This window comes from Mirounga angustirostris, unplaced genomic scaffold (assembly GCF_029215605.1).
Source record: "Mirounga angustirostris isolate CCGP_5_RB_7025 unplaced genomic scaffold, mMirAng1.0.hap1 SCAF_7, whole genome shotgun sequence".
NCBI lineage: Eukaryota > Metazoa > Chordata > Mammalia > Carnivora > Phocidae > Mirounga > Mirounga angustirostris.
Window position 1 is genome coordinate 153,888,915 of NW_026991715.1, and position 25,817 is coordinate 153,914,731.

The 25,817-nt window shown below is 53.6% G+C and overlaps 1 protein-coding gene across 13 annotated transcripts in view; it reads right to left on the minus strand.

The window, feature by feature from the left end:
- Positions 1–25,817, minus strand: part of AHRR (aryl hydrocarbon receptor repressor) — an 80,729-nt gene that overhangs the window by 43,305 nt on the left and 11,607 nt on the right. For 3 of the 13 annotated variants that reach the window (XM_054505052.2, XM_064596922.1, XM_054505054.2), the window contains exon 3: positions 1,229–1,332. The exons of 1 other annotated variant lie outside the window; for it this stretch is intronic. In XM_054505052.2, the coding sequence (XP_054361027.2) occupies positions 1,229–1,332 (104 nt within the window). Of the gene's footprint in view, positions 1–1,228; positions 1,333–7,225; positions 7,337–9,239; positions 9,398–17,334; positions 17,456–20,513; positions 20,696–25,817 lie in introns of those variants that run through there. 9 more of the 13 variants (XM_064596917.1, XM_064596924.1, XM_054505048.2 and 6 more) reach the window with 7 other exon arrangements.

The window sequence follows — 25,817 nt, forward strand, 5'->3', positions numbered from 1 at the left end:
AGGGAGAGCATCGAGGTGGGAAGTGGACTGAAGGATGGGCAGCAAGAAGCAGGAGGGGCGAGCCTGGAGGACAGTCTCTGACCCCTGTCCTCCATGAGGGGCGCCGACACCCCTCGCAGAGGACACGATGAACAGCAAACCACTGAGATCGTTCCAGCGGTGAAGGTGCCAGGGCAGCAGCCTGGCCACGGGGCAGTGCCCAGGCCAGCTGGCAGGTGAGGGGCTGGGGCTTCCCTCCAGGACCCACCGGCAACAGGTCACTCTGGCTGCCACGGGGCAGCTGGGGTGCAGACAGGGCACCAAGAGAAGAGGCCGATGGGCTCCAAGCAGACTCAATGGCATCAGTGTGAAAGGCGCCCATTCGCCACCGTTTCTGCCCTTCGGTGAGTCAGCCTGACAGACGGGTGGGCATGTGCAGCCGAGGACGCTTCACCTGGGGGGACAGAACTGCCCCCAAACAGGGCTGGAGGCTGAGGACCTGGTGTAGGCGTCCCAGGAGGACACGCAGGAGGACGTGGGGCCCGCCCCTCTGGGACCGTCGGGGAAGCATGAGCTTGGGGGCACCTCTGCCGCTGGTTACGGGCAGCCTGCGTCCTCCGGCCCCTCCTGAGATGGGGCAAACCAGGGCCCTGGTCTCTGCGCTGCTGGGCTCTGTGTACAGTGACTTGACCGAGCCCAGAAAGCTCCACCTTGCCGTCCTATCGTGCTTGAGAAACTGAGCCATGGCATTCCCCTGCCCTCGCGAAGCAGACCACATGAGAGGGTCAGGAAGGGTATAGCACCTCAGAGTCACCAGAGGTGGGAGGCCCCGTCTCGGGGAAAAGGCTGACCTGGGCCCCTGATCCCTGTGTGTAACTATTGGTGTTAAATGGATCAGCCGGGCACACCTGCCAGATCCATCCTCAGTGTGCAATTCTGTTATTAATTAAAAAAAAAAAACCTGCTTAATTTTTATCAGGTTCTTCCACTGACAAGTAAAACCAGAGAATGTAGAATGAAAAACGATTTTCAGATTTGAGGTGCATGGACCAAGGTCACCCCTGTTCTTTCTGTCCCAAGATGCTGGACCTCATCCGAGCATCTGTGCCTGACCTCCATGGCTCCCAGGGCAGTCCTGGAGCTCCACCTTGCAACATTTAATTGTCAGCGGTCCAACCTGCTGGGGCGGGGGGACACGGACGGCCTGCACAGCATGACAGGCGTGTGATCGAAGGGCAAGGGGGCTCACCTCCAGCAGCAGCCTTCCCTCCAGCACGGCAGATCTTGCGCTCAGACCGCGGTCTTCGGGGGAGGGGGCACTGACCGCCAGCTGCCGTGGGCCCTTCGGCACAGCTGTCAGAGAAGAACAAAGCAAGGCCGTCAGCTCCCTGCCAGGGCCCCAGACCCACTCACCTTCTTGTGTTTCCCCAGTTCTTGGGAAAACCGTCTGCAGGCAAAGCCACACTCCCAAGCTGACCCGGGGTCTCCTGGGCAGGACACACTGGGGCAGCACAGGCTCGGGTCGCAGGGTGGGAGGAGAGCTAGGACCCGGGCCAGGCGGGGCTGCCGGTGGGAGCCCCGGTGTGATATTCAGGAGTTCAGGCCATCTGGGCTGGGCCTGACCCCGAGGACCCCACCCCTGTTCTGCTCCCCAGAAACTGCTCAGAGTCCCATCCTGCCTCAGGGACCCCCCTGGGGTCCTCAAAGCTCCTCTCTGGAGATGCAAGCTCCAGCACGTGCCCTAACTCAGCGTTGCTGCCCTACATAACTCGGACCCCCCTCGAGGGCCTGAGTGACCTCATCACGCCCCCCAGGTCCCCCAACCCCTCCCCAACCCGCCACCTGGCATGGAACAGCCCACACGGCATGGGCTTCCCAGCTGGAAAGGAAGCCCCAGGAAGGCCTGCTGGAGAGACTCAGGTGCCCCCGGGGGGCGGTTTCCTGGTCCCCCCGACTCCCAAACCCAGTGTGGCTTCATCTCCATCTTGGGGTGAAGAGCTCAGACATACAGACATGCAGGTCACACAGGCAGATGTCGTCCACATCCCAGCTCACCAGCCCCTGCTGCAGGGTCCCCCTCGGCATGCAGAATTATAGAGGGTCCCCTGGGGTAGGGAAAGGGGCCTGGGGCCTCTGTGGAGGGCATGGCAGGGCAGGAAGTGCCTCCCAGCTGCCCCTCAGATCGGTTTCCAGACTGAAGCTGCAGGTGATGTCAGTGCAACTAGGGGTCAAAGGGCCATGTTCGAGGCAGACAGAACCCTTGCGTTTGTTCTGGTCTTGGGGGAAAACATAAACACGGGCGCTGCCATCTCCCGCAATTTCTCTTTAAAAATCATCAGGCTGTGCTGAACTTCTCCTCTGGAATGTGCTGGTCTGTGGTGGTTGTGCCCTCCAGGTGGTGTTCGTGTCCGCTGAGCCACACTCGGACCCAGGATCTGTTCCACACCCCCTGCGCCCCCGCCCAGCTATTAGAGAGCAGTGGGCAGCATCTACTCGGCCGGCAAGTTGGATAGAAACCGGCCCCCCTAAGCCCCCAGAGCCCTAGGACTGCCGGGCCCCCTATGCGTGCACTCCAGGTGAAATGACCTAATGCGCCCTGCTCGGTGGGACAGGACCACTGTGGACGGAGACCCCTGTGTCTCGCCCCACACCAGCCGCACTGCTGGACCGGCAGCGCCCTGCCCCCGAGCCGAGGCCACGCTGGGCCCCTGCCCTGAAGCCTTGTGCTGCCTGGCGCAAGCACGTTGTTGGCCAAGTGTCCACAGAGGCAAAGGGGTGGATGCAGGGAGGCGGCCCTCAGAAGAGCCCCACATCGTGGCCTTTGGTCTCTGTCTGGCTTCCCCGTCCCGCCCTCTCTCAGAGGCCTTTACTCTATCAACAACCCCCCCCACCCCGCACTGGACCTTTGTTCTCTGCACTAAATATTTCCAGAAATGAACCCATTTCCTTGGGCAGAAATCAGGTGTATCCAGGTAACATGAACAGTCATACCTGGGGGCCCCTGGGCAAAGGTGCAGAGACGGTTGGTGCTCCAGACGGCCCAGGCCTCTCTTCCTAACGGAAAACCTCACCAGCAAGCAAGCTCCCACCACTCACTGGTCTTCAAGGCAGCAAAACACTGAGCTTGGAGATGTGTCAAAAGTCAGAGACGTTTAGAGGTGCTTAGTTGTACCCTCTTTGGCACGTCACCCTGTTGACTCAACACTCAGTCGGAAAGCCGAGCGCTCTGAATACAGTGAACCCACACGGCTCTGCCCCCAGCACCCAGAAGCAGAAAACCAACCCTGGAGAAGCCAGCGCTGCCGTGTTCCCCCGAAGGGAACCCCCAGAGGTTGAGGGGAGCCTCTGCGAGGGGTCACACATGACCCCCTGTTCTCAAAGGTCAAGAAAGATAGCGGAGGGCCACCTACCCCCACACCCAGGCCACCAAGCCTCCCACAAAGCAAACTCCATTGCAGAGGGGTCATTCCCACCCCCACCCAGCTCAAACCAGCTCCCTGCCTCCAGCCTTCCCCAACATGCTCCTCAAATTAGGGGAGGGGAGGTGTGGGGTTGGGCTATCCCTGCCTGCCTGTTCTTTGCCCTGCAGACCCTGTGGGGAGTGATGATCCGCAGAGCTGTGAGGCTAGGGTGGGGGAAACCCAGCAGAGTGATGTCACCACGCTGTGGGATGCTCACCCCCCACACACACACAATGGGCTACGCCCCACCCCACACCCACTAGAGGCAGAAGTGTAGGGCAGCCCCCCAACTTCTCTCCCCTCCCCACCATGTTCTGCATGGAGACACCAGCCCCCCAGCATCGTGTGCCCCCCACCTAGGGGGAACCCCCCAACTTCTCTCCCCTCCCCACCATGTTCTGCATGGGGACACCAGCCCCCCAGCATCGTGTGCCCCCCACCTAAGGGGAACCCCCCAACTTCTCTCCCTTCCCCACCATGTTCTGCATGGGGACACCAGCCCCCCAGCATCGTGTGCCCCCCACCTAGGGGGAACCCCCAACTTCTCTCCCCTCCCCACCATGTTCTGCACAAGGAAGGACACTAGCCCCCCAGCATCGCGTGTCCCCCCCAGCTGGGCACCCCCACTTCCCCTCCTCTGCAGCCACATCCCGGCGGGGCACGCCCGGCGGGGCCTCCTCTGGGCTCCTGTCACGCGATGGGGCCGTCAGCCCTGCAGTGACAGCCACCTGGACCCCGGCCAGGGCCTCGCGTGCGAGCAGAGCCGCCAACGGGCCCCACCCCCAGGCCTGTGGCAAGACAGAAAGAAACCGAATGTGGAGCTGAGCCGGGGGTGGGGGCCAGCTTTCCCGGAAATCCATGTGAGCTGAGAGTGCCTGCGCCTCACTTCCCAGGCCCCCCAATTCAGGGGCCCTCAGGGAACTGAAACAGGGTAGCAAACTCCAGTGGGGTGTGGGGTCACAGCCAGCATCCCACCATTCCCCTTCTCAGTGAGTGCCCAGGCGATGGACCACGGGGGCAGCCCCAGCGGGGGGCGGGGGGCAGGCAGCAGCCTGTAGGCTGTCCCCCCAGCCCCTCCCAGCTCCACTCTGCCCTGGATCGGTGCTTCTCTCCTGGGTCCTGCTTTCTTTCTCCCCTCTGACCGCAGGTCTCACCTGCGGGTCTGAGCCAGGAGTGAAAGGGGGCTGGGGCTGAGGACGGGGGGACTGCCAGTGCCCTGGAAGCCTCCGCAGACAGACCCCAGCCCCATGCTGGGCGTGCCCTGGGGGGTCCCACCCTCTCTATGCCCAGCCCCCACCTGGTCCCTGTCACCCCCTCATCTGCACTTGATTGCCCATAGTAAAGGGTCAGGGAGAAGGGTTCTCAGGAAATGGGTGGGGGTACAGGGTGTCCTTCTGGGGAGCTGATGAAAGTGTGAGGAGGAGTCTGCCATGGGCCCCTCAAAGGCCTGGCTTGGTCAGGAGAAATTCCAGGGATGAGAGGCACACCAGTGCCCAGGGTGTGAGAGCCCCCAGGAACCAGCTGGGGATCAAGAGGCCTGTCCACGCCCAAGTGCCCCATGGCCCTCGTGAGCTGCTGGTGCTGTCCAGCCCACAGAAAGGGGGCCAGGCTGCAGGCCCTGGCTCCCACCAGGACCACGTCCCATTGACCCCACCCTGTTGGCAGCCAGTCCTCCTGCCCTGCCTGGACTCTGAGGGGCAGGTGGGGGCCTCTACGAGCCCTGGGGATCGGCCTGAGGCCAGCATTCAGCACCCGGTCTGTCACACAGAGCTCAGGCCCACATGGCAGGAAGAGGAGGCAAGGGCCAGGCTGCCCACTCCCAGAAACGAATGGACTCCCTCAGGCTCACAGCTCAGCCTGAATCCTGGTGGAAGCCTGCACCTCTCGGCCCTGCAAGTCCCTCCCCCACTCTGAGTCACCCAAGGGGCCCGGAGGGCCAGCCACACGGAGACTCCCACTGCCGTCCAAGCTGTCCACCAACTGGCTGCAGAGTTCACTGCGGCCAGCGCGTCTCACTTCAATGATTTCTTACATCCCTAACAAGGTCCATTTGGGACAGAGAATTGGAGAAATGATGGAGACAGTGGCCATCCCTGTACACAGACAGGTGGGGGTGTCGGGGTGCTTAAGAGGGAGAGTTCGCTTCCCTTTGAGGCTCGGACTGGGGCTGCCTGCACCCTGCCAGCCCCCAGCCAGCACCCCCACCTCCTTGTCAAGAGCCCTCCATTTCCCTCACACATGGGGCATTCAGAGCAAGGTGCCACCCTGGGCCAAGCCACGTGCCCTGGGGCCCAGCATCCCACCACAGTGGCTGCTTAGAGTCGTGTGGCTGGGTCTGGCCAGTGAGAGACGCAATACTCTTGGTGGAGGAGAAGCTGGAGGACTCCCCTATTTCTGCCTCTGGATGGTGCTGGGATGCTGAGAAGGTGGCAGCCACTTTGTTCCCAGCTTGGGGGAAACCTACTCCTTGGCAGATAGGACAGTTGAGCCAGGATAAGTGGGTCCAGGATGTAGCATGCACTGAATGTGGGATGCATGAAGTTGTCTAGGGGTTGGGGCAGGACCCTTGTCACCCAGGGTGATTGAGAGAAAAGCCAGGGGCCCCACTGGAGCCTGGACTGAGACCGCAGTTCTGACCATCTGCAGGTCCTGGAGTGGACAGGCCCATGTCCACAGACCCTGAATGGAACACATGCCTGGTAAAACCTAGCACTATTTCAGGGTCGAGCCAAGAGTTGTGGGGCTCTGCACCATGTGCCAACCTTCATGCTCCGGGTGGCACCTATGGCATGTCTCATCTGGGTCATTTCTTCCTCCAGCCCTGGTCTAGCATTGTGCTGCCCCAGGCCTTCACAGGTCAGAGCCCACCTCCAGCCTTGCCTGTGCATACCTAGAGAGGCAGATGGCGTGACCGCAGCTCTGCTCTTCCCCGTGCTACACCCAGAGGTCAGGGGCAGAGGGGAAGCAAGTGAGCTTGAAGCACCCAGGGGACCCCCAAGGAGCAGGCGTGCCCTCCTATTTCTGGCCACTTCTCATCAGAAGCTAACTTCCGCCCCAGACCCCTTCGGAGGCATGCTTAGCAGAGAAGAGCAGACAGCTTAGAACAGGGGGTCCTGGGAGCCTCAGCTCCCCTATAAGACAGGTCCAACACCATCTGACATGCTGTGTGCGGGGCCTGGGAGTGAGCTGCACCTTCCTCTCGGCATGACACCTGGGGGCCGGGGCGCTCACCTGCAGACTGACAGGTGCAGGATGTGGGGGTCCTGCCATGAGGGAAGGTCAGCTGTCCCACCCACCACCAGGCCCCCTTCTGGGGGGCAAACATGAGGCTTCTCCCGGGCCCACGTGTGTTCAGGAGCAGACGGGTGCCCTGAGGAGCCCCAGCTTACCTCTCGCAACACCCAATCTCTCCAATCAGACTAAGGCCCTGGCAGAAAGAGTCAGGGGAGAGCACATGCTTCCCGGGAGCGGGGGTGGGGGTAGGGGGGCTTCGGTGGGTGCGGAGCTGCTGCTCACGGGAGGGCAGGCTCCCTACCCCAAAAGGGTCTACAGACCCCTCTGCAGTTTCTACAGCAAATTATTGGACCCTCACCTCACAGTTTTCAAACTGTGAGTTTTCAAACTTTTAAACCATCCCCCCTTTTACTTTTCAAGGACTAAAAGATTAACTCCTTGTTTTGCCTTTGGCAGATGAAAAGGGGCATCCATGCTGGAAGAAAGGGGTATACAGTGATCCTCAAGGGCCTCGAACCATTCACAGAGGAAAGTCTTGGCCACTCCGTTACCTTCTGAACAGACCGTCCTCTGCACCCGGATGCAGAGAACAGATTCATTCACTTCCTTCCCTAAAAGGCTTGCGGTTTGTGGTGCTCTGGTGTCGGAGGTCCACCCAGCTCCTGCACGGGGAAGGGTTAGAGAAAACGGGAATACCACCCTCAGGTTCTCTGTGTGGGAGGCGGCTGACAAGCACAGTCTCCTCTAGCCATCGAAAGGAGGTGAGGTCCCATCAGAGAAGTGGGGAGCACCCAGATGGGTGGCGGGCTGAGAGGTAGGAGGACAAAGTGCAGACCGACGGGCACAGGGTGGCTCTGGAAAGGCCCTTGGAAGGACAGTGGGCTGTGTACAGAGTAGGTGAGTCCAGCACGTGTGGGGAAAGGCCCCTAGTCAGGGCAAGTGTCTGGGGAGGGGCCAGGACGATGAGGGTCCTGGAGAACCCCCAGCCATCCCAGAAAACAGGCAGCACAAGCTGAGAGAGGGCCGGTCAGGATGCTCCTGGGAGTGGGGGCTCTCCCCATCCTGGGGCATCCACAGAGGCCCATCTGTCCTACAGCCACAGAGCAAGGATGTGCTGGCCCTGTCCCCGGGAAGGCAGGCCCCTCACACCTGGGTGGGGGGCAGACAAGACTTTCTTATGGTTCCTGTGAAAAGATACAGTGGCCCAACCTGCATGTTCCCCCTGCAGCTCTGTGGGGACCTCGCCTGCCCCAAATGAAGGGCACCCATCCATGATCTACTCTGAGTCTGCAGACGGATGGAGGTTTTTGGAGGGAGGCTCACAGGGACACTTCACTTCATCAGGGCTGCGGGCACGACCAGAAGAGACCCCCAATAGGGTAGCACGAGGCCGGGGGGGACATGCCTGCCGGCCTCCCCTTTCTGGGGAGTCCATTCGTCTGAGCCTGGATGTCTCCCCATACCAGTGAGGGGGTGCGCCCCAGCCACACCCCCACAGACCTCCCAAGCACTGTCCCCTCCTGTGAATGACAAAATTATTTCATGATTACACACAAGCAGGGCCCACGGGGGCCAATATTTAGCTCTCTCATCCCTGCATCATGCCAACCAACCAGGTGGACCCAACAGGTGAGACAACAGGCCTAGAGGGGTGGATGCAGGAGGCGTGGAAACAAGGTATGTCCTGTGTGAGGGTGTGTATGTTCTGTGTTGGGGCCTGGACAATGTGAGTCTGAAGAAGGCAGGGAGAAGCGATTTACTTTACGTAGGTTGCTTCTGACACGTGGTGTGAGTGCATCTTAACAGCAGGAGAAGATGCTTATGCCCTGCGTGTGGGGGAGGAGAGCCAACAGCCTGGGCAAGGGTCCCAGCAGGTGTGGACTGGAGGGCTTGTGTCCTTCCAAGACCCTTGCATTAGGAGGAGGGGACTAAAGCTGCCATTCAAAGCCTCGAGTTCCCAACATAAGAAAAAACATCAGGAGTATAAACAAACATGCTCGTTTCTCACAAGCACTGCATTTCGAAAATAAGAGAACAGTCCGAGATGTATCATCCGGTTGTTGATTTTCTATAAAAATTTTCCATACATTCCAAAATGCACCAGGCAAGCTTTAGAGATTTCACACTTTGATACTGCTCAAAAAGCACCGTAAAAAATACATTTCCTCAGAGCCAGTGATGATGGAGAGGCTGTGGCCACCCCATCCACTTACTCTGGTCAAAAGAACACATGTCCAACCCCTTTCTGAGGCACTCTGCGTAACTTGGGCTACACGTTCTGCAGAGAAAACGCACTCTTTCCTTAAATCCCCAGAGCAGGATGCAACCAAAAATAGCTCTTTGAGAAGAAAAAGAAAAAGGAACATTACGCATTGCAGATCCATACTTTCTTCGTGGTGTGAAACATCTGGAACAAGCCAAATAGTTGGGCATTTTTGTTGAGTTTCAACACATCAGAAGAAAAGTACACCAGCGTTAAGCCAAGGGTTCAAGAAACATTTTGCGAAACGCAACAAAACAAAACCCCAAAAGGGTACTGTTGCTTTTAAAAAGTCGAATACTTACTCAGTGAATAAGTGCATGCATGCAGATGTAAGACACAGTGTATGCACGCCACCATGCCAGACCCAGGGCACTCACCGCCAGGAATCAGGGAGCTCTACGACCAGGCAGTTCCAGCCTCGGGGCGCATGCCCAGCGGCCTCTTTGCCAACAGTCCCAGGGCTGTACCTACAGGCCCAGTGTCCCAAGATTTGGAGGAGCAAAACTGCCAGAGAACATCTGATTCATGTATGAAAAATGAATTTATAATAAATTTGTAAAGAAGCCTCCAGTTACATAACCTTGAATTTGCAAATAACCCGACTTGAGGTTGGCCTGTGAGTCACCCTCACACGTCACCATGAAGTGAGCGGTTCCTATCACCCATGCGTCATTCGCGGTCGATGCTATGGACAGAATGGAGGTGGAAGGCTTCAGTGCCCAAAGCTGTCTGCGGGCTCGGGGGCCTCTGCAGGACGCAGGCATTCACTCGCTCACGCCAGCATCCCTGCCCGTCCTGGGGCACACCTCCTAGGGGGGCTCTGCCAGCAGTTTGGGGGAGGCGTGATGGGAGGAGTGTGGCTGGGGAGGCAGCCTAGGGATGACACCGAGTAAGGACCTGAAGAAGCTGAGGGACTAGGGGGGGGCTGGCTGCATGAAAATGAAGCCAGCAGGTGCGCGGGGCTATCAGGGAAGCATCCCCCAAGTGAGACACAAGGAGGCCCCACCTCGTGCTCCATGGCACCCCGTCCTGGTGTCCGCATGATGTCCCAGGCCCACAGCCACCCACCCACTCGCCTCCTACCCACTGACCAGCCAGCAACACTCAGACCCGGTCTGCGGGAAGTACTGGCTGTTCTCTCTTTACCAAAGAGGCCAAGTGCTTCTAAAGGGTACAAACACGACCTGCCTGAGAAACACATGCGTGTGCCATGGTCACCAGACATTCGCCCGCCCACCATCGCCCCCCGCTCCCCTAGGGACTCGCTCTTGTACCCGCTCTGGGGCTGCCATGATGCACACCTCAGAGCACCTTTTCAGGTTTTTTGTTTTCTTTCTCCCTCTGTCTGGTCATGTGTTTATGTTTTATTTTGAGACAATGTCCAACTTACAGAAAAGCTCTAAGAACAGCACAAAGTGCACAAACACACTTTGCCCAGAGACTCCACCAACTGTCCCACAAACACCCTTTCAGCCAGGGGTTGGGTCCCTGCGCCCAGTCTCCTTGGTCCTCTTCCACGTCCGTGACCTTAACCCTGAAGATCATCGCCAGTTACCTTGCAAACCACCCCTCAGTTTGGGTTTGTCTGGTGTTCCCTCATGGTTAGACCAAGGTCTATCCCTCCTCAACAGGAACATCACCCAAGAGAAAACGTGTTCTTCTCTGCCTCCTGGTGCATGGCACGTGACGTCAATGTACTCCACTATTGGTGGGGTCAGAGTTGGTCGTCTGGGACAGGGGGTTTCTCCATTCTAAGTGTTTCCCTTAAGCATGAATGCATACTTTGTTGGGAGATAGTTTTAAGACTACAATAATCCCACTTCTGACCCCACTTTCACGCACTGATTTTAGCATGAACATTTCTTGCCTGAGTTATTACTATAATGGTTAGTGACCACTGACTTTATAACTCATCTCTGTCTCCAGTCACCTATCCACAGCCCTTCCTCCCGTCTGTATCAGTAGTCTGCCCGAAGGAGAACTATCTCTTACCATTCATTCATTCATTCATTCATTCATCCATAGCAATGTGGGTTTATGGAATACTATTTTATTCACTGGTTTATGATCTATTACTCTCCTTTTTCATTTTAATGCTGAAATGGTCCAGGCTTCGCCAGTGGGAGGAGCCCTTTTGGGATGGCTGTGTCCTGTGGCATGTCTCTCACCCTCTCTGAGCACTGCCTCATTTTCTGGCTCAAGATGCTCTAAGCTGACCTGTGCTCTCCCTGCTCCAACTCTGGAAGGAGGCCTGAGTTCCTTTTGATGGTGAACAGTGTCCAGAAGCCAAGATCAGAATGTGAGCTGTGCTCACAGCTACCTCGGACCTTGCCAGTGGGCAGAGCAAACACATATACACACATATTTATGTCTATAGCTATCTTTATATTTTGAAAACCAGGAGCTCACACCAGTACCTCCAATTCCAATTCAACACGACAGGATTCAGTATAGAGTAGAATGGTTTTTCCTTTAATATTTGGTAGAAATTGCTTTAAAACCATCTGGGCCTAGATTTTAACTACTGATTCAACTTTTTAAAAAAGATTTTTTTTATTTATTTATTTATTTATTTATTTATTTATTTATTTATTTATAAATAAAAGAGAGAGAGAGTGCACGCGCATGCAAGCAGCAGGAGGAGCAGAGGGGGAGGGAGAAAGTGGGGGAAAGAATCCCAAACAGACTCTGTGCTGAGCATGGAGCCCAACAGGACGCTCCATCTTATGACCGTGAGATCATGACCTGAGCTGAAACCAAGAGTCAGACGCTTAACAGACTGAGTCACCCAGATGCCCCCTGATTCAACTTCTATATATTTTTTATTTTTTTTTTTTATTTATTTTTTTTTGTTTGTTTTGTTTTTTTAACTTCTATATATTTTTTAAAGATTTTATTTATTGGGCGCCTGGGTGGCTCAGTTGGTTAAGCGACTGCCTTCGGCTCAGGTCATGATCCTGGAGTCCCTGGATCGAGTCCCGCATCGGGCTCCCTGCTCGGCAGGGAGTCTGCTTCTCCCTCTGACCCTCCTCCCTCTCGTGCTCTCTGTCTCTCATTCTCTCTGTCTCAAATAAATAAATAAAATCTTAAAAAAAAAAAAAGATTTTATTTATTTATTTGACAGAGAGAGACACAGCGAGAGAGGGAACACAAGCAGGGGGAGTGGGAGAGGGAGAAGCAGGCTTCCCTACTGAGCAGGGAGCCCAATGTGGGGCTCGATCCCAGGACTCTGGGATCATGACCTAAGCCTAAGGCAGATGCTTAACGACTGAGCCACCCAGGTGCCCCAGAATTCAACTTCTTTAATAGTCATATGACTATTTGGGGTTTTTATTTCTTCTTGAGTCAATTTTAATGAGCTAAATTTTCAGCAATGTGTACATTTATATTTTCAAATTTATTGGCATAAATTTGTTCATAATAGCCTCAAATTATCTTTTTTTAAAGATTTTATTCATTTATTTGAGAGAAAGAGAGAGAGAACATGAGTAGGGGGAGAGGCGGAGGGACAAACAGACTCCCCACTGAGCAGGGAGCCCATTGTGGGGCTTGATCCCAGGACCCTGTGATCTTGACTTGAGCCAAAGTCAGACGCTTAACTGAGCCACACAGGCCCCCTTTAAATTATCTTTTAAATATCTGTAGCATCTATAAGCATGTTCCCTTTACATCCTTAATACTGTTTATTCTTTTTTCTGCATCCAGTCTCACCAGATCTTTATAAATTTTATCATTGTATAGGAACTCTATCGTATATTTCTTTTCCATTTCACCAGTATCTTCTCCTTTATTATTTTCTTTCTTTGACTCTCTTTTTATTTTACTTTTCTTCACCAGAACTACTAAACCAAATACTTAGTTTATTAATTTTCCACTTTTCTTTTATATATAAACTCATAAGGTTATTTATATCTGAGGATTACTTTAGCTGCATCCTACACATTTTGATTATAAATATTTTCTTCCTTACATAATGTTTTCTTCTTCAATCTATGAGTTATTTACAAGTGTGTTTATTTCCAAATATAAAGGTTTTCAAGTCATCTATTATTGATTTCCAGCTTAATTGCACTGAGGTCTTAACATGAATTTGTCATAATTTTGTCTTTTGAAATTTATTGAGACTTGCTTTATTGACCAATATGTTTTCAGCATATTTACAAATTTCATGTGGGTTTGAAAAGATGTGAACTCTATAGTTTCAGAGTATAGTGTTTTATGTGTGTCCTTTAGATTTACCTTTTTGCATCATTGAAATCTCCTAGAATCTTTACTGATTTGTATTTATTTGATCTATTAAATACTGAGAGAATTACTTAAAATCTTTCAGGATGATGAATTCATATATTTTTCTGAATAGTTCTGTCAATTTTTGTTTTATATTTTTAAGGTTATGTTACTAGAAGTACAAATTTTAGTGCTTGAAAAAATTTTTTCAATTTAAAATTTTCATTGATTTAAATTTTAAAAATCATTATATAGTGACTCCCTTTGATCTTAAGTAAGGTTTTTTAACCAAAAATCAAATTTTTTACATTAAAATGGCTTCATCAGATTTCTTTCAGTTAGCACTTTTCCAACATATCTTTCCCCAAACTTTTCCTTTCACCTTTTCCGTGCCGTTTGTAAGTTGATACAGTAATCCACTCTAATAATCCTTATCTTTTAGCTGGCATATTTAGTCTATTCACATTTACTGTAATTTGTGACATACTTGGGATTTTGTGTTTTCTATTCCATGCTTCCATATCTCTGTTTTCTCCTTTCTTGTCTTTTTTTCTTTGATTGATTACATTTTTTCATTCTATTTTCTCTCTCCACTAGTTTGAAAGGAAATCCCATTTCTCTCATCCTGATGACTATCCTGGACATTGTATGATGAATTAGCTCATCAACTTTCCCAGGAAATTTACACATGAACCACTGAAGTCTGTGCCTCAAGTCTCCCTCTCTACTTTTATATGCTTTTATGGTTAGGAATTTATTCTCTTTCTGGTTTTGTTCTTACAATACATCATTATACTATTTTATACAGTCAGTGTTTGCTTCAATCTGCCCACATAGTCACCACCCTCTTATTCTTCCTTCTATCTCCACTCCAAGTCTCCACCTGGAATTCCCTTCTTTCTGCATGAAGTCCTTTAAAATTTCCTTTTATAAAACTCTCTTTGGGTTCTCAGCCTCACATAGTTTTTAGTCTCTGAGTATTCCTTAATTTCCTACAGTCTCACTGATATATCATAACAGGTTTCAGATATTTTATCTTTGCATTTTTGGCTGTTAGCAGCAGAATGACTGATTGGTTATTGGTCCATTGTATTTTTGGAAACAGAAGAAACCATATACTTGGTAGCAGAATTCCCCATTAGACTCCAAATGCCAAGGGGATGGAGACCATGGTGGCTCTTCTGTTTTCTTCCTTATAACAGGTTGTTAATATGGAACTCTTTCTGTCTGCAAGAGTTGAGGTCCCAAAACAACAGGGTCCCAACTATACCCAAGTCCCAAAGTGAGATTCCAGGTGACCTAGGCAGAATTGCAAGGGAGGTGTCAGAGATGAGAGATGCTCAAGGCTGGGAGAAGGGTCTCCTTGGAGGGGCTGTGTTGTGAGCCCGATGCCCCCACCTGTACCAGGAAATCAGTGAGGGCTGGTATCTCTCTACACTCAAGAAATCCAAAAGACAAAGGCAGTGCCTGAAGCTCCCGGTAGGCACCCAGCCTGCACCAACATGGTAAGTGCTACCTGCCAACCTGGTGGGTCCAAGGTACACGTTTCCTGCGCAGCAGGTAGGGCCACAATGCCCCCAAACTGGCCTGGGATGTGTCAAATCCTCCAAATCCTCCTAGAGACATGAGCAGAGGCCTCAACAAAGGAGGCTAGAGGCACCATCTGACACCTGAAGCTAAGAAAGGAGGTGTCAGGGACCAGTTTTGGAGAGGATGGAGTACCAGTGTTACCAACTGCAGTAGAAGACCCCTGGGTCCCCCACTGAGCCCTGCCTGCTAGCTTATGGCAATGCTGCTCACCTAGGACCTCACTGAACCCTTGCCTCTCCTCCCTGCTGCTGCGCTGAACCCGAAGGGCAGGAAACCACAGCTACCACTGGGGCAGGACCAAGAGGAGAAGCATCCCTTGAGCCCCAGCCCTCCTGCCGGCGGCAGCCCCAGGTGAGGGTGAGGGGAAGGCTCACACTTGAAAGACAGGTCATACTAATACCAAGCTCAGCCTGCTTAGGGAGCCAATGTGAAGAGGGGGTGTTGGGGGAGAGACACTAAATTCTCTGGAAGGGACCAGAAACATTGGGGCTGTCCTGGTTCTTCCAGGGGTAGTGGGGGAGCCAGCCACAAAGGAAGTTTGCTGGGGCAGGGAGGAAAAAAAAATCAAAGCTGTTCTGTGTTGACCCTGCGTTCTGGCTCCTTCTCAGTCCTGAGCTGACGCAGAAACCAGGAGGGAGGGAGTGAATCCGTGCATGCACGGACCAATGAATGCTCCTCTTCCTGGAAGTAATTTAGATATGGCAAGAGAAATAAAATGGCACATAAAATAATCAAGGAAGATCTGACAACTACTGAGGGACCTTCCTGGGAGCTGGGGTCAGAAGCCGGTGGCCACAGATGTTAGAAGAGCACAAGTGCTCCACCCCGAATGACTCAAAACTACTGCGTCTTTGCTGGAAATGCCACAGGGAGCCATCTTCCAGAAAGCGCTAGTGATGGGGAGGAAGGGGTAAGGGAAGGTGGCTCCAGGAGCAGATGAGGAGGTAAGAGGCCGCAGTGACCCACAACCACGTCCCTGGGGGATGAAGCCACTGGATGCTCCACATAAGAGGAGAGGAGGCAGGTCCCAACCCTCCTGCCCCCAGAGGGCCCTTCTCAGTCAGCTTGAGCCGCCATAATGTGACACCTTGCCCAGGTGTTTAAACAACAGACAGGTATTCCTCACAGGTCTGGAGCCTGAGGTCCAAGGTCAGGGCAACAGCAGATTCGGTTTCTGGTGAAAGCTCCCTTCCTGGCTTACAGACAGGGAGAGCCCTCTGGTGACTCTTCTCAGACGGGCACTAATCCTGTGGGGTCGGGTCCACCGCAGGGCCAGATTAAACCTTAATACTCCTAGAGACATCTCCAAACACAGCCACATGGGGGTAAGGGCCTGTGAGTGCATTTGTGGGGGTGCAAACATCCAGTCCGTGACAGGGCTCTTCAAGAGAAGGGTAACTCTCGTGACAGCCAAAAACAGGTACAATGCAGCTAAGCAACCACAAATGCCCCAGTCGTGGGTCACAAGCCCATCAAGAAGCACTGCCCTCCTGACATGCTTCCCAGCCATTGGAGGCTCTGGGGACACACCCTCCCACCAGGAGAGCAGGGACCCAGATCCACCCCTGCAGGGCTCCACAGTGTGTGTGCGGAACCGGACCCCACAGGCTGAGCACAGAGAACACAGAGGGATGGGAGGCCCGGACACGATCCACGGGCAGCCCTGTTCCAGGGTGACAAATCTCCACGTTCCCACAGAGCCCAAACTGCTTTTCCACTTCCCGTTCCCCCTGGGTTTTGTTCATTGACACTGTTCCCCTCCCTGACACTTCTCTCCACAGCATCGGGAGCCCCGACTGATGCTCCCGTCCGCAGGACTCACAGGGTGGACGCAGCGGGCGGACCTCGGGCTCTTCGTCACCTGTAAGCAGTGTTTCTCCACCACAGGTGCTTATCCCTCTGGCCAGTGAGTCTCCCAGAGGAGCCCACTCTGCAGAGCTTCTGCCTGGGGAAAGGGGCCCTGACTGACCACTGGGCTTAAGTGAGGGGGTGCTGGGGCTTTTTGGACCCCCACATCCTGGGGGAACCAGCTTTGCTCTGGCCCCACCTCAAGGGCCCTTTATGCTTCTCCTCTTGCCCCACCTTCTCCCCTTTTGTCAGCCCTCAATTTCCTATTTTGCGAACAGTGAAATTCACAGTCGTGGAAAATTCCACTCTTGTGTTGGAGCAGAGCGGTTGCTAACAGAAGCACTGGGCATTGCCTATGTAAAATCCAGGTAAACAAAATTTCAAAAACCCTGCGGCTTTCAAAAACCCGCAAAAGCCAACACTGAAGTAAACATTACAGGCAAATTTTGAGGCCTTATTACCCTTTGAGGCTGAAATTTTCTAGGTCACATCCTTCCCAAAGGTAACATTTTATGGAAGCTTTAATGAAATTAGCTCATCTATTTCTGAGTCAGGAAGCGCAGATTAAGATCCAATTTTTGTAGCCTGACTTTTTTCTAACTGCACAGTGGAAACGAATCCAGGAAAGTTTTGAGAATTTCCTCTAAAATGTACAGCTTGAGGGGGATCACAAACTTCAGAATCTCTGGTAGAAAAGGCATTGTGGAGAAATCAAGTTTGTTGGACCCTCACCGTGACAGTCGCCATGTAGCTGTGAGCTTTGACTGACGGGCCGGCCGCAGGACCTCGAGTTGCCTCTAAAGGCCGACGTGAAGGGCGTCCGCTCGCACCAGCGGGAGGCGTGGGGTAGCACCTGGTTAAGAAGAGCTAGGCATTCAGGTCGATACTAGGACAGTGGCCTGAACTCTTGGAAACAGTAGATCGGAGCCTTTCTGAGAACACCAAACCCGGCCTGGCCGGGTACAGCTCGATCCCTCTGGAGAAGAAGTGACCCCGTCGCCTCCCAACCGCTCAGCCAGGAGGTCAGCTGGGCAAGGGTGTGTCCGTAGGAGGAGGTGAACCACCAACCCCACCCAGGGCAGCCCCAAGCCTAGCCCAAGCTGTCCAAACGGGCTCAGTGGAAGCTGGGCATCCAGAACAGAAGTGCTTCACGAAGCCAAGTCTGGGGACCACGCCTTCGACGAGTCCTGGCACCCACTCCAAGGTTCTCCACCACACTGCACGACTTTCTCAACTTCATCCCATCACAAACCTCCTGAGAGAGCACCCCTGTGCTACACAGCTGCTAAAATGTTCCAAGTCACCCCAGTAAACCGACCTCAACACCACTGGAGCTCAGGTGACCACCAAATAGCCCCAGTCAGGGGGATGGGGCCTCCCTGAGGGGACACAGGAGGGGTCCATGAGAGGTCTGTGCAGTGCCCCCATCCCGGTGCAGAAACCTGGGCACAGCCCCTAGTCTCCTCGAAGCCCCCAAGGACCCAGTCATCAGCACTGAGCCCACAGTTAGCCGGGAACGATACGGCCTCAGCCCCACTCGCAGGTCCCACTGGCCGGGTGACTACTGATTTTTAATTTAAAAAAGTAATTCAAAACCCCTGAGATGTTACTCTCAGCTTCTGCTCAGAACACAAGCTGGGAAGAACACTGTCCTACCTTTCAACAAAGTGTGGTACCATCTTCTGATCTGTGGGTTTTCTTGGCCCATCAGACACCCAAGGTTGAGGGCAACCAAGAACACAGATCTAAGATACCAGAGCTTCAAGAGAGAGAGTCATGAACCAGACGTAGGGACACTGGGAAAGAGAATGCAGACAACACTCAGACGCGGTGATGAACGTGACCGGCGAGAGAACACAGAAGCCTGTGCTTATGGAGGTTGGGGGACAGGAATCTGCACTACATACAGCTGCCCACAGAGGAAAGAGAGCCGTGAGAGGGTCCTGGTGGAGGCCAGGGGAGGGCACCAAGCCCTGTCCCCCGAGGGCCTGGGGATCCCCAGTGCTGCTGGGGAAGGAGCACAGAATCCCTCTGTCCCTGGGGAAGGGGCCCCGACCTAGGAGGCTCCACCTGAGACACAGGACCTGGGCAGCGAAGAGCCAAACCCTTAGAGAGCCTGGGGTAGGGGACTGCCTCAGCACAGCCCACAGACAGCACCTGCCCCTCACCTGCTCTGGGAAGCCCACCAGCCCACAAGACCCTCCTGGCGACCTCCACTGAGGGCCACCCCACCCCATGGCACCCACCATTCTCTGCCACCCTCCAGACTACTTTTTTGCCGCCAGCCATGGATGTCTGGGTGATGGACACCTGGATGGCACCCTTTTAACCCAAAGAAAAAGTGGGTGGTTTAGTGAGGAGGACTGACCTGGGCTGAGTCCTGAGTGAACTCCAGGCTCGGGCTGCAAAATCCCACAGGCCCGGTCGGGGACGGAAGACGCAGGTAGCATGGGGAGGCATGGGGGCACGGGGGAATAGGGATGCCCTAGAGGGGTCCAGGGCATGGCCGATGCCTTGGCTACCAGCCCCCAGGACCAAGCCTGGCTCAACAGACCCGATGGCCATATAGCCTAGTGTGCTTGGCCTCCCACTGAGGGCAGGCGACCTTTACATCATGGCTTGGGACAAGCCTGGACTACCCACAGGGGTCCACGCCCCAGAGCAGAGTGAGGACATACATGGGTGGGCTCCTAGGGTTCTGGGATATGGGATGGAGGTTGAAAGGAAACCCCATGTAGAGCCTTCACACACAGAGCAGGCTCTCCAAGGCCAGCAGTGGTCAAAGGATCTAGGATTCCCACTCCATAAGAGAAATGGAGGCCAAAGTGGGGGGTTCTTTGGAGGGGCCAGTCGGTGAGGTGCCCAGCTGGAGTATCCACTGGGCAGAGTTGTCCACAGGCCCCTCATCTTCCCTCACAATGGGCTCGCTGGAGGAAGTCGGGGTTGGGGGGATGGCTGAGTCCTCGGGAAAACCACCCTCCCTCTCCTGCGGGGCTGGAGAAGGCCAGCAACACGCACTGGCTGAGTCACACCTCAGGCACATTTGGATTTACAAGGAGCCCGGGCCTGGCCAGTCATCTCAGTGCAAACTGCTCCCACCAGTGTGGAGGTGGGACAGACCTGGGTTCACATAGCCCCAGGGCCTCAGCCCTGGCCCACTGTCCTCACTGCAGCCCCAGCATTTTGTTCAGCAACGTGAAGAAGATGTGCAGAATTTGACCCCCAAAGCCTTCAGGCAGAGCATGGACTCTGCTGTTGGCCGCAGCCCCCACCACTCCCTAGTGGCCATACCTGCCCCTTAACACATTCATTTTACTCATTCCCAAAGACATGTAGTAAGTCATGATTTTCTGAGAAGTTCAGACTTAATTCAAGATGATGGCAACAGTCACAGGCTCTGAAATAGGGTGGTGACAGTCACATTTCTTTCCCCCCAGGAGCTGAGCCAGGCCACAGAGAGAATAAGCCTGGCCCAGAGCATCAGATGTAGGGCAGCACCCACCCACAGCTACTGCGAGGGTTCGACATGCCAGGGACTCCTTGTGCAGAGGGTGCCTGGCCTGGGTCACAGCATCCCCAGGACAGGCAAAGCAACAACACGGAAGGCAGGTCGCTCAGTAGTTAGGCTAGCTAATGGGGGAACATGGCCTCCTGAGCTCAGCCCCATCCTGCTCCCCCACGAAGCAGACCTGCCTGGTCCTCTGAAGCCCTGAGGCTGTGCGCAAGCCAACCTGCCCCTCCCACAGAGCCTCTCTGGTTCACCAGCATTCAGGGACTGCTCCTCTAAATGACCCCCAAAGACAGGGGGTGCAAACCAGCCCCCCAGCAAAGTAGGGTGAGACCCAGGTGACACCGCGGTGGGCACCGGCGACACCCAGCCGGGCGCACCTGGGCACAGGGGAGGGTCCTACCTTGGAAGAAGCTCTTCACCCTGAGGTAGCTGACGCTGAGACGCAGGACAGAGAGCTTGTCTAGCTTGGACACGATGTCGGGAGGAAGCGGCAGCAGGCTGGCCAGGTGGTCCAGCTCGGCATTGAGGCGGTCCCGGTGCCTCTTGGAAGGGTTTGACTTCTCGGCCCCCGTGGCGGGCCTCCTGCAGGGAAGCAGCCACAGTCAGACTCGGGGCTCCCCACCAGTGTCCGTAACCGCATGGGCTGCAAACCCATCCCCAGAAGTGACCTTATGGTGCGATCAGCTTCTAAATGAAAAAGGTGTTGAGAAGGACAAAAGTCTCTTGATCCTGGGATGCAGGGTGGCTCAGTGGGTTAATCTTCTGCCTTCGGCTCAGGTCATGATCCCAGGGTCCTGGGATCGAGTCCCGCATCGGGCTCCCTGCTCCGCAGGAGGCCTGCTTCTCCCTCTGTCTGCCGCTCCCCCTGCTTTGTGCTTGCTCTCTCTCTAATAAATAAATAAAATCTTAAAAAAGAAAAAAGTCTCCTGATCCTGGGCACACAAGGAAGCGGGGACCCCATTACCAGGAAGGGCACTCAGAGACAGACAGCAGGCCTCTTGGGAACACGGCTGTGAGCAAGCTGTGTGGCTCCAGCACATTTCTTGACCTCTCTGTGCTAACTTCCCCCCCTCAGCCTGTTTCAGGCTTTTTTTAAACAGACGACCTTTTCGCTACCCCTGCGGTGTAGGTGTGACTGGCCTCTCTGGGCTCAGTTTCTCCTCTACACTGCGGGGCTGAAAGGGGCCAAGGAAAGAGTAATAATGTAGGACCCTTGGGTGCTTGGGCACTGTCGTGCCCGCCCCTCGGAGGCCCTGAGGTCACGGGCTGTGCCACTGAGGGAGCTGGAGCCCTGGGTCCCGTCTCCCCTTGCTCCACAACAGACCAGCTCTCCCCCACAAGGGGGATCCCCCGGCCCAGAGCTTCCCTGTCCACCATCCCTGCACAGAGCAGAGCTGACCCCAGACCCCAGCTGCTTCCCAGTGACCTCCCTCATCTGACTCTCTGAGCCCCCAGGATGACCGTCCCCTTCCTCTGACCTTATGTCCCCCTCACAGAAGCAGCTCCTTATAGGCCCTTCCTAAAGGTCACCCACATAAAAGCATCTGAAGCTAAAATGAGTCGGGGGAGGAGGCCGTTGGCAAGCTTGGCAATGGTGTGGCCTGGCTCCCAGGGCCAACCCTCCCTGGGGTCACGGTGCCTGGCAGGCGGGAGGGCTCCTGCTGTTTTTAGGGGCTGGGGTCTCTTCCATCCAGAAGCTCCTGTCACTTACAAGGCTGGTGAGGTCGAACAGTCTGTCTGTGAGAAGGAGGTGCACAGCACACATCTTTTTTGCAGAGTCTGAGGGCCCAGGCCACAGAAAACACACGAAAGCCTGCTGCTCCAGTCCCTGAGGCCACATCTTTGTCTCTCTTTGTTTTGGGGATGCTTTTTTTTTATGAGGTATAATTCACATAACACTATTTCAAAATGTACATTCACAGGGCTGTGTAACCACATCTCTATCAAGTTCCCAACCGTCTCATCACCCCAAATAAAACCCTATACCCATTTATCAGTCTCTCCCTGTTTTCCCCTCCACCAGCCCCTGGCAACCACAAGCGGCCTTACGTCTCCATGGATTAGCTGTTCTAGACATTTCATGCACCTGGAATCCCACAATGTGAGACTTTTTGCGTCTGGCTTCTTCCACGTAACATCATGTTTCCAGGATCCACCTGTGGTGTAGCCCTGGTCAGGACAAGGTTCCTTTTCCCAGGCGTGTGGACAGACCACACTGTGCCCCGCTGTTCCCCAGAGGACAGGCATCTGGGCATTGTACAGAATGCTCCAGCAAACACTCAAGCTAAGACTTTGTGCGAACCTCATTTCCAGTTCTCTCGGGGACATGCCCAGGAGTGGGCAGCTGGGCCAGTGTGCTCACCCCATTCCACTCTCAGGGGAGCTGCCAGACCGTGCGCCCGCCAACGCCCCCACTGGCAAGACGGAGGGTTCCGTGGTCCACATCCTCGACGACACAGTATTTTCCTTTTCCCGTAGAACAGCCGTTTGCACAGGAGGGAAGTGGCACCTCACTGTGGTTTGATCTGTATTTCCTTAATGACCAAAAATGTTGAGCATCTTTTCGCAAGTGTCTTCTTTGGAGAAATGTCTACCCAAGTCGTTGCCCATTTTTTCATGGGGTTATTATTTGTCATTTTAATGTTGAGTTACAGGAGTCCTTTATATTGTAGATACAAGTCCTTTACCAGGTATGCTATTTACAAATATTTTGCCCATGTCTTTGATTGTCTTTTCACTTTCTGCTGGTTTTCTTCCTTAACAAGGCACTTGGCCCCAAACCACTCCTGTTACTAGCCAAAATGTAAACTGGCAGAAGGCCTGGGGACAAACTGAGTGACTCCAGTGGGGCTGGCGCATGCTAGCAGGAGGAGAGTCCCCCCCCCGGCCCGTCAGTGAGACACCCAAGGTCTCCCCAGAGACAGGGCACTACCCAGGGCAGGTGTGGGGGTCAGAGAAGGGGAGACAGTGGGAGACAGGCAGATGGCCCCAGCTGAAGTCTCACCTCTGTGTAGGGTTGGGGGGAGCTGCCACCTGCCTCCCCTGACAGCCTGTGCCTGAGAATGAGCTGAGCGGTGACTGTTCCCCACCCCTACCCCAACTCCCACGGGGCGCCTGGGGGAGGGACACTAGCCTGCTGGAGAGATGGATGTTGGAAGAGCCCCTTCAAAATGTCTCACAGCACCAGCTGCCCCCTGATGTATCTCTACCACCCCTCTCCCCAGCCCCATGGGACAGAGCGGGAACCATCCTACCCCATGCCCTCACGCAGGGGAAGCACCCCACCAAGCTGGCCTCACGTGGGGTGGAGGAAGCTCCAAGTCCCTGGGCAGAGACTCAGCAGGAGGGGATGGGGGACGAGAGACCAGGGCCATTAGCAGGAAGGCTGGCTCAGACGGAAGCAAAATACAGAATACCTGGAGGAAACCAGGCAATGCTCCCCCAAACTGACCTACAGGACAGTCAATGTAATCGCAATTAAAATGCCAGCAGGACTTTTTACAGAAACTGACACGCTGATTCTAAAATGTACATGGAAATACAAAGGACCAAGAGTAGGCAATTAAAGAAGAACAAAATTAGAGGATGTATCCTTTTGATTTTAGGCTTTCTATAAATCCACAACATTCAAGATGGTTTGGTATTACAGGAAAGATAGAAGTCTACAACAAAGGAACAGAGTAGGCAATCTAGAAACAAACCCACATTTTTGGCCAACTCATTTGACAAAGATATTATGGCAGTTCAACAGGGAAAGAAAGTCAACTGGACACCATGAAAACAAGTGAACACCAGCTCTCACCTCACACAAGCCCCCCAAATTAACTCAAAGTGGATCACAGACCTAATCTACAGTCTACTCTAAAACTTTAGAGGAAAATACAAGAGAAAATCTTTGGGACCTTGGGATAGTCCCAGGACACTTAGAAGACACACCCACACTCAAAATCATAAAAAAAAAATTGATAAATTGATCTTCATCAATATTTTTAAATGTCTTTTGAAAATCACCATTAAGAAAATGAAAAGGGGGCCCCTGGATAGCTCAGTCAGTGGAATGTGCAAGTTTTGATCTCAAAGCTGTGAGCTGGAGCCCCACATTGGGCGTAGAGATTACTTAATTACTTAAGAAAAAAAAAAGACAACAAAATGAAAAGGGAAGCCACAGATTGGGGGACAGTGTCCATAAGAGCTTATATCCAGAATACATAAAGAAGTTTTATAATTCAATAAGAAGACAAACAACCCAATATGAAGAAAGGCAAATTATTTAAACAGACTCTTCACCAAAGAAGATATGTGGACGGTAAATAAGTACATGAACAGATGCCCAGCACCACTCAGGAAGGGCGGACGAGAGCCTCGGGGAGGCTGCCCCACAGCCTGTCGGAGAGCTGGCCAGGAGGCGCCGTTCGGGAAGGAGGCCGAGGAGCTGAGGCCCGTGCGCGGCCGCTGGGAACACAGATGGCACAAAGGCTTTGGAGATCAGCTTGGCGGTTCCCTGAAAGTAACTTGCATGTGCTGTAGAAGTCGAAAACCCCACTCCACACAAAGCCTTGTAAGTAAACGTTCACAGCAGCTTTACTTGTAACGGCCCAAACCTGGAAGCACCTGATGCCTGTGCACAGGTGACTGAACAAAGCGGTGCATCCGAACGCCGCAGCTCCGCTCGCTGTAACCAGGAGCACACTCGATGCACCAAGCAGCAGGTGAATCTCAAGATCATGCCCAACAGAATGGTGTATGATTCCACTTATAGAAAATTCCAGAAACACAAGGCAGGCTACCGGACAGAGCACATCAGGGCTGCCTGGACAGAGGTGAAGGCAGGAACGGCACACAGGGCACTCTGGCTAGGATTCGAGTGTCGGTGATCTTGATTTCGGTGATGCTCCATGTGCTTACACGTGTCAAACCTGACCAGTGCATCTACACACGCACAGTTCCATCTCCTTCAGTTACAGCCCAATGAGGAGAAAAGTGCAAGCAACAAACACCTCCAGGAGCTATGGTGCCAGCCCTGGAGAGCAATCAGACCCCCACGGGGTTTGGCCTCCAGTTTCCCTAGAACACGTCCCTAGAGAGGTGTTCTGCTCACAAGCACACGGCCGGCAGTCCCCTGGGGCAGATGGACACACAGACATGCCTGGTGGCCGCTTCCCTGCACCTGGCACGCAGAGCCAGGTGGAGTGGGTGTGCTGGCGCATGTATTGGCAAACATCCAGCGACTGTTCAAGTTACCCCAGGGTCTCTCATCGCTGACCCCCCACCCAGTCCCCAAGCTTAAACGCCCAACACCCTCTCAAAGCAGTGAGGAAGAAACCGATTGTCAACAGTGTTAGGAACAAGCAGTGGTCATGGGAAAAGAAGAGACAGATTCAGGCCCTAACCACAAACCAGGAAAAATTCCAAGTGCTTGAAAGTTTAAAATATGTATTAGGGACCCATAAAAGTTTACAGAAAATACTGGAAATTCCCTCATAAGCTTATAGCAGGGAGATCTTCTGGACTGCGATGTAAGATTAATTAGCTACCAGGGAAACGGTTAATAAATCCAACCTCATAAAAATTAATTTTTCCGCATAGCAAAGAACATGATAAGTAAAATCAAAACCGGAGGAAAGTGTTTGACACAGATTCAAGAACTAGTGTGTCTAGTATAGAACTAGCTCCTAAGACTCAAGAAGCACAAAACACAAACAAT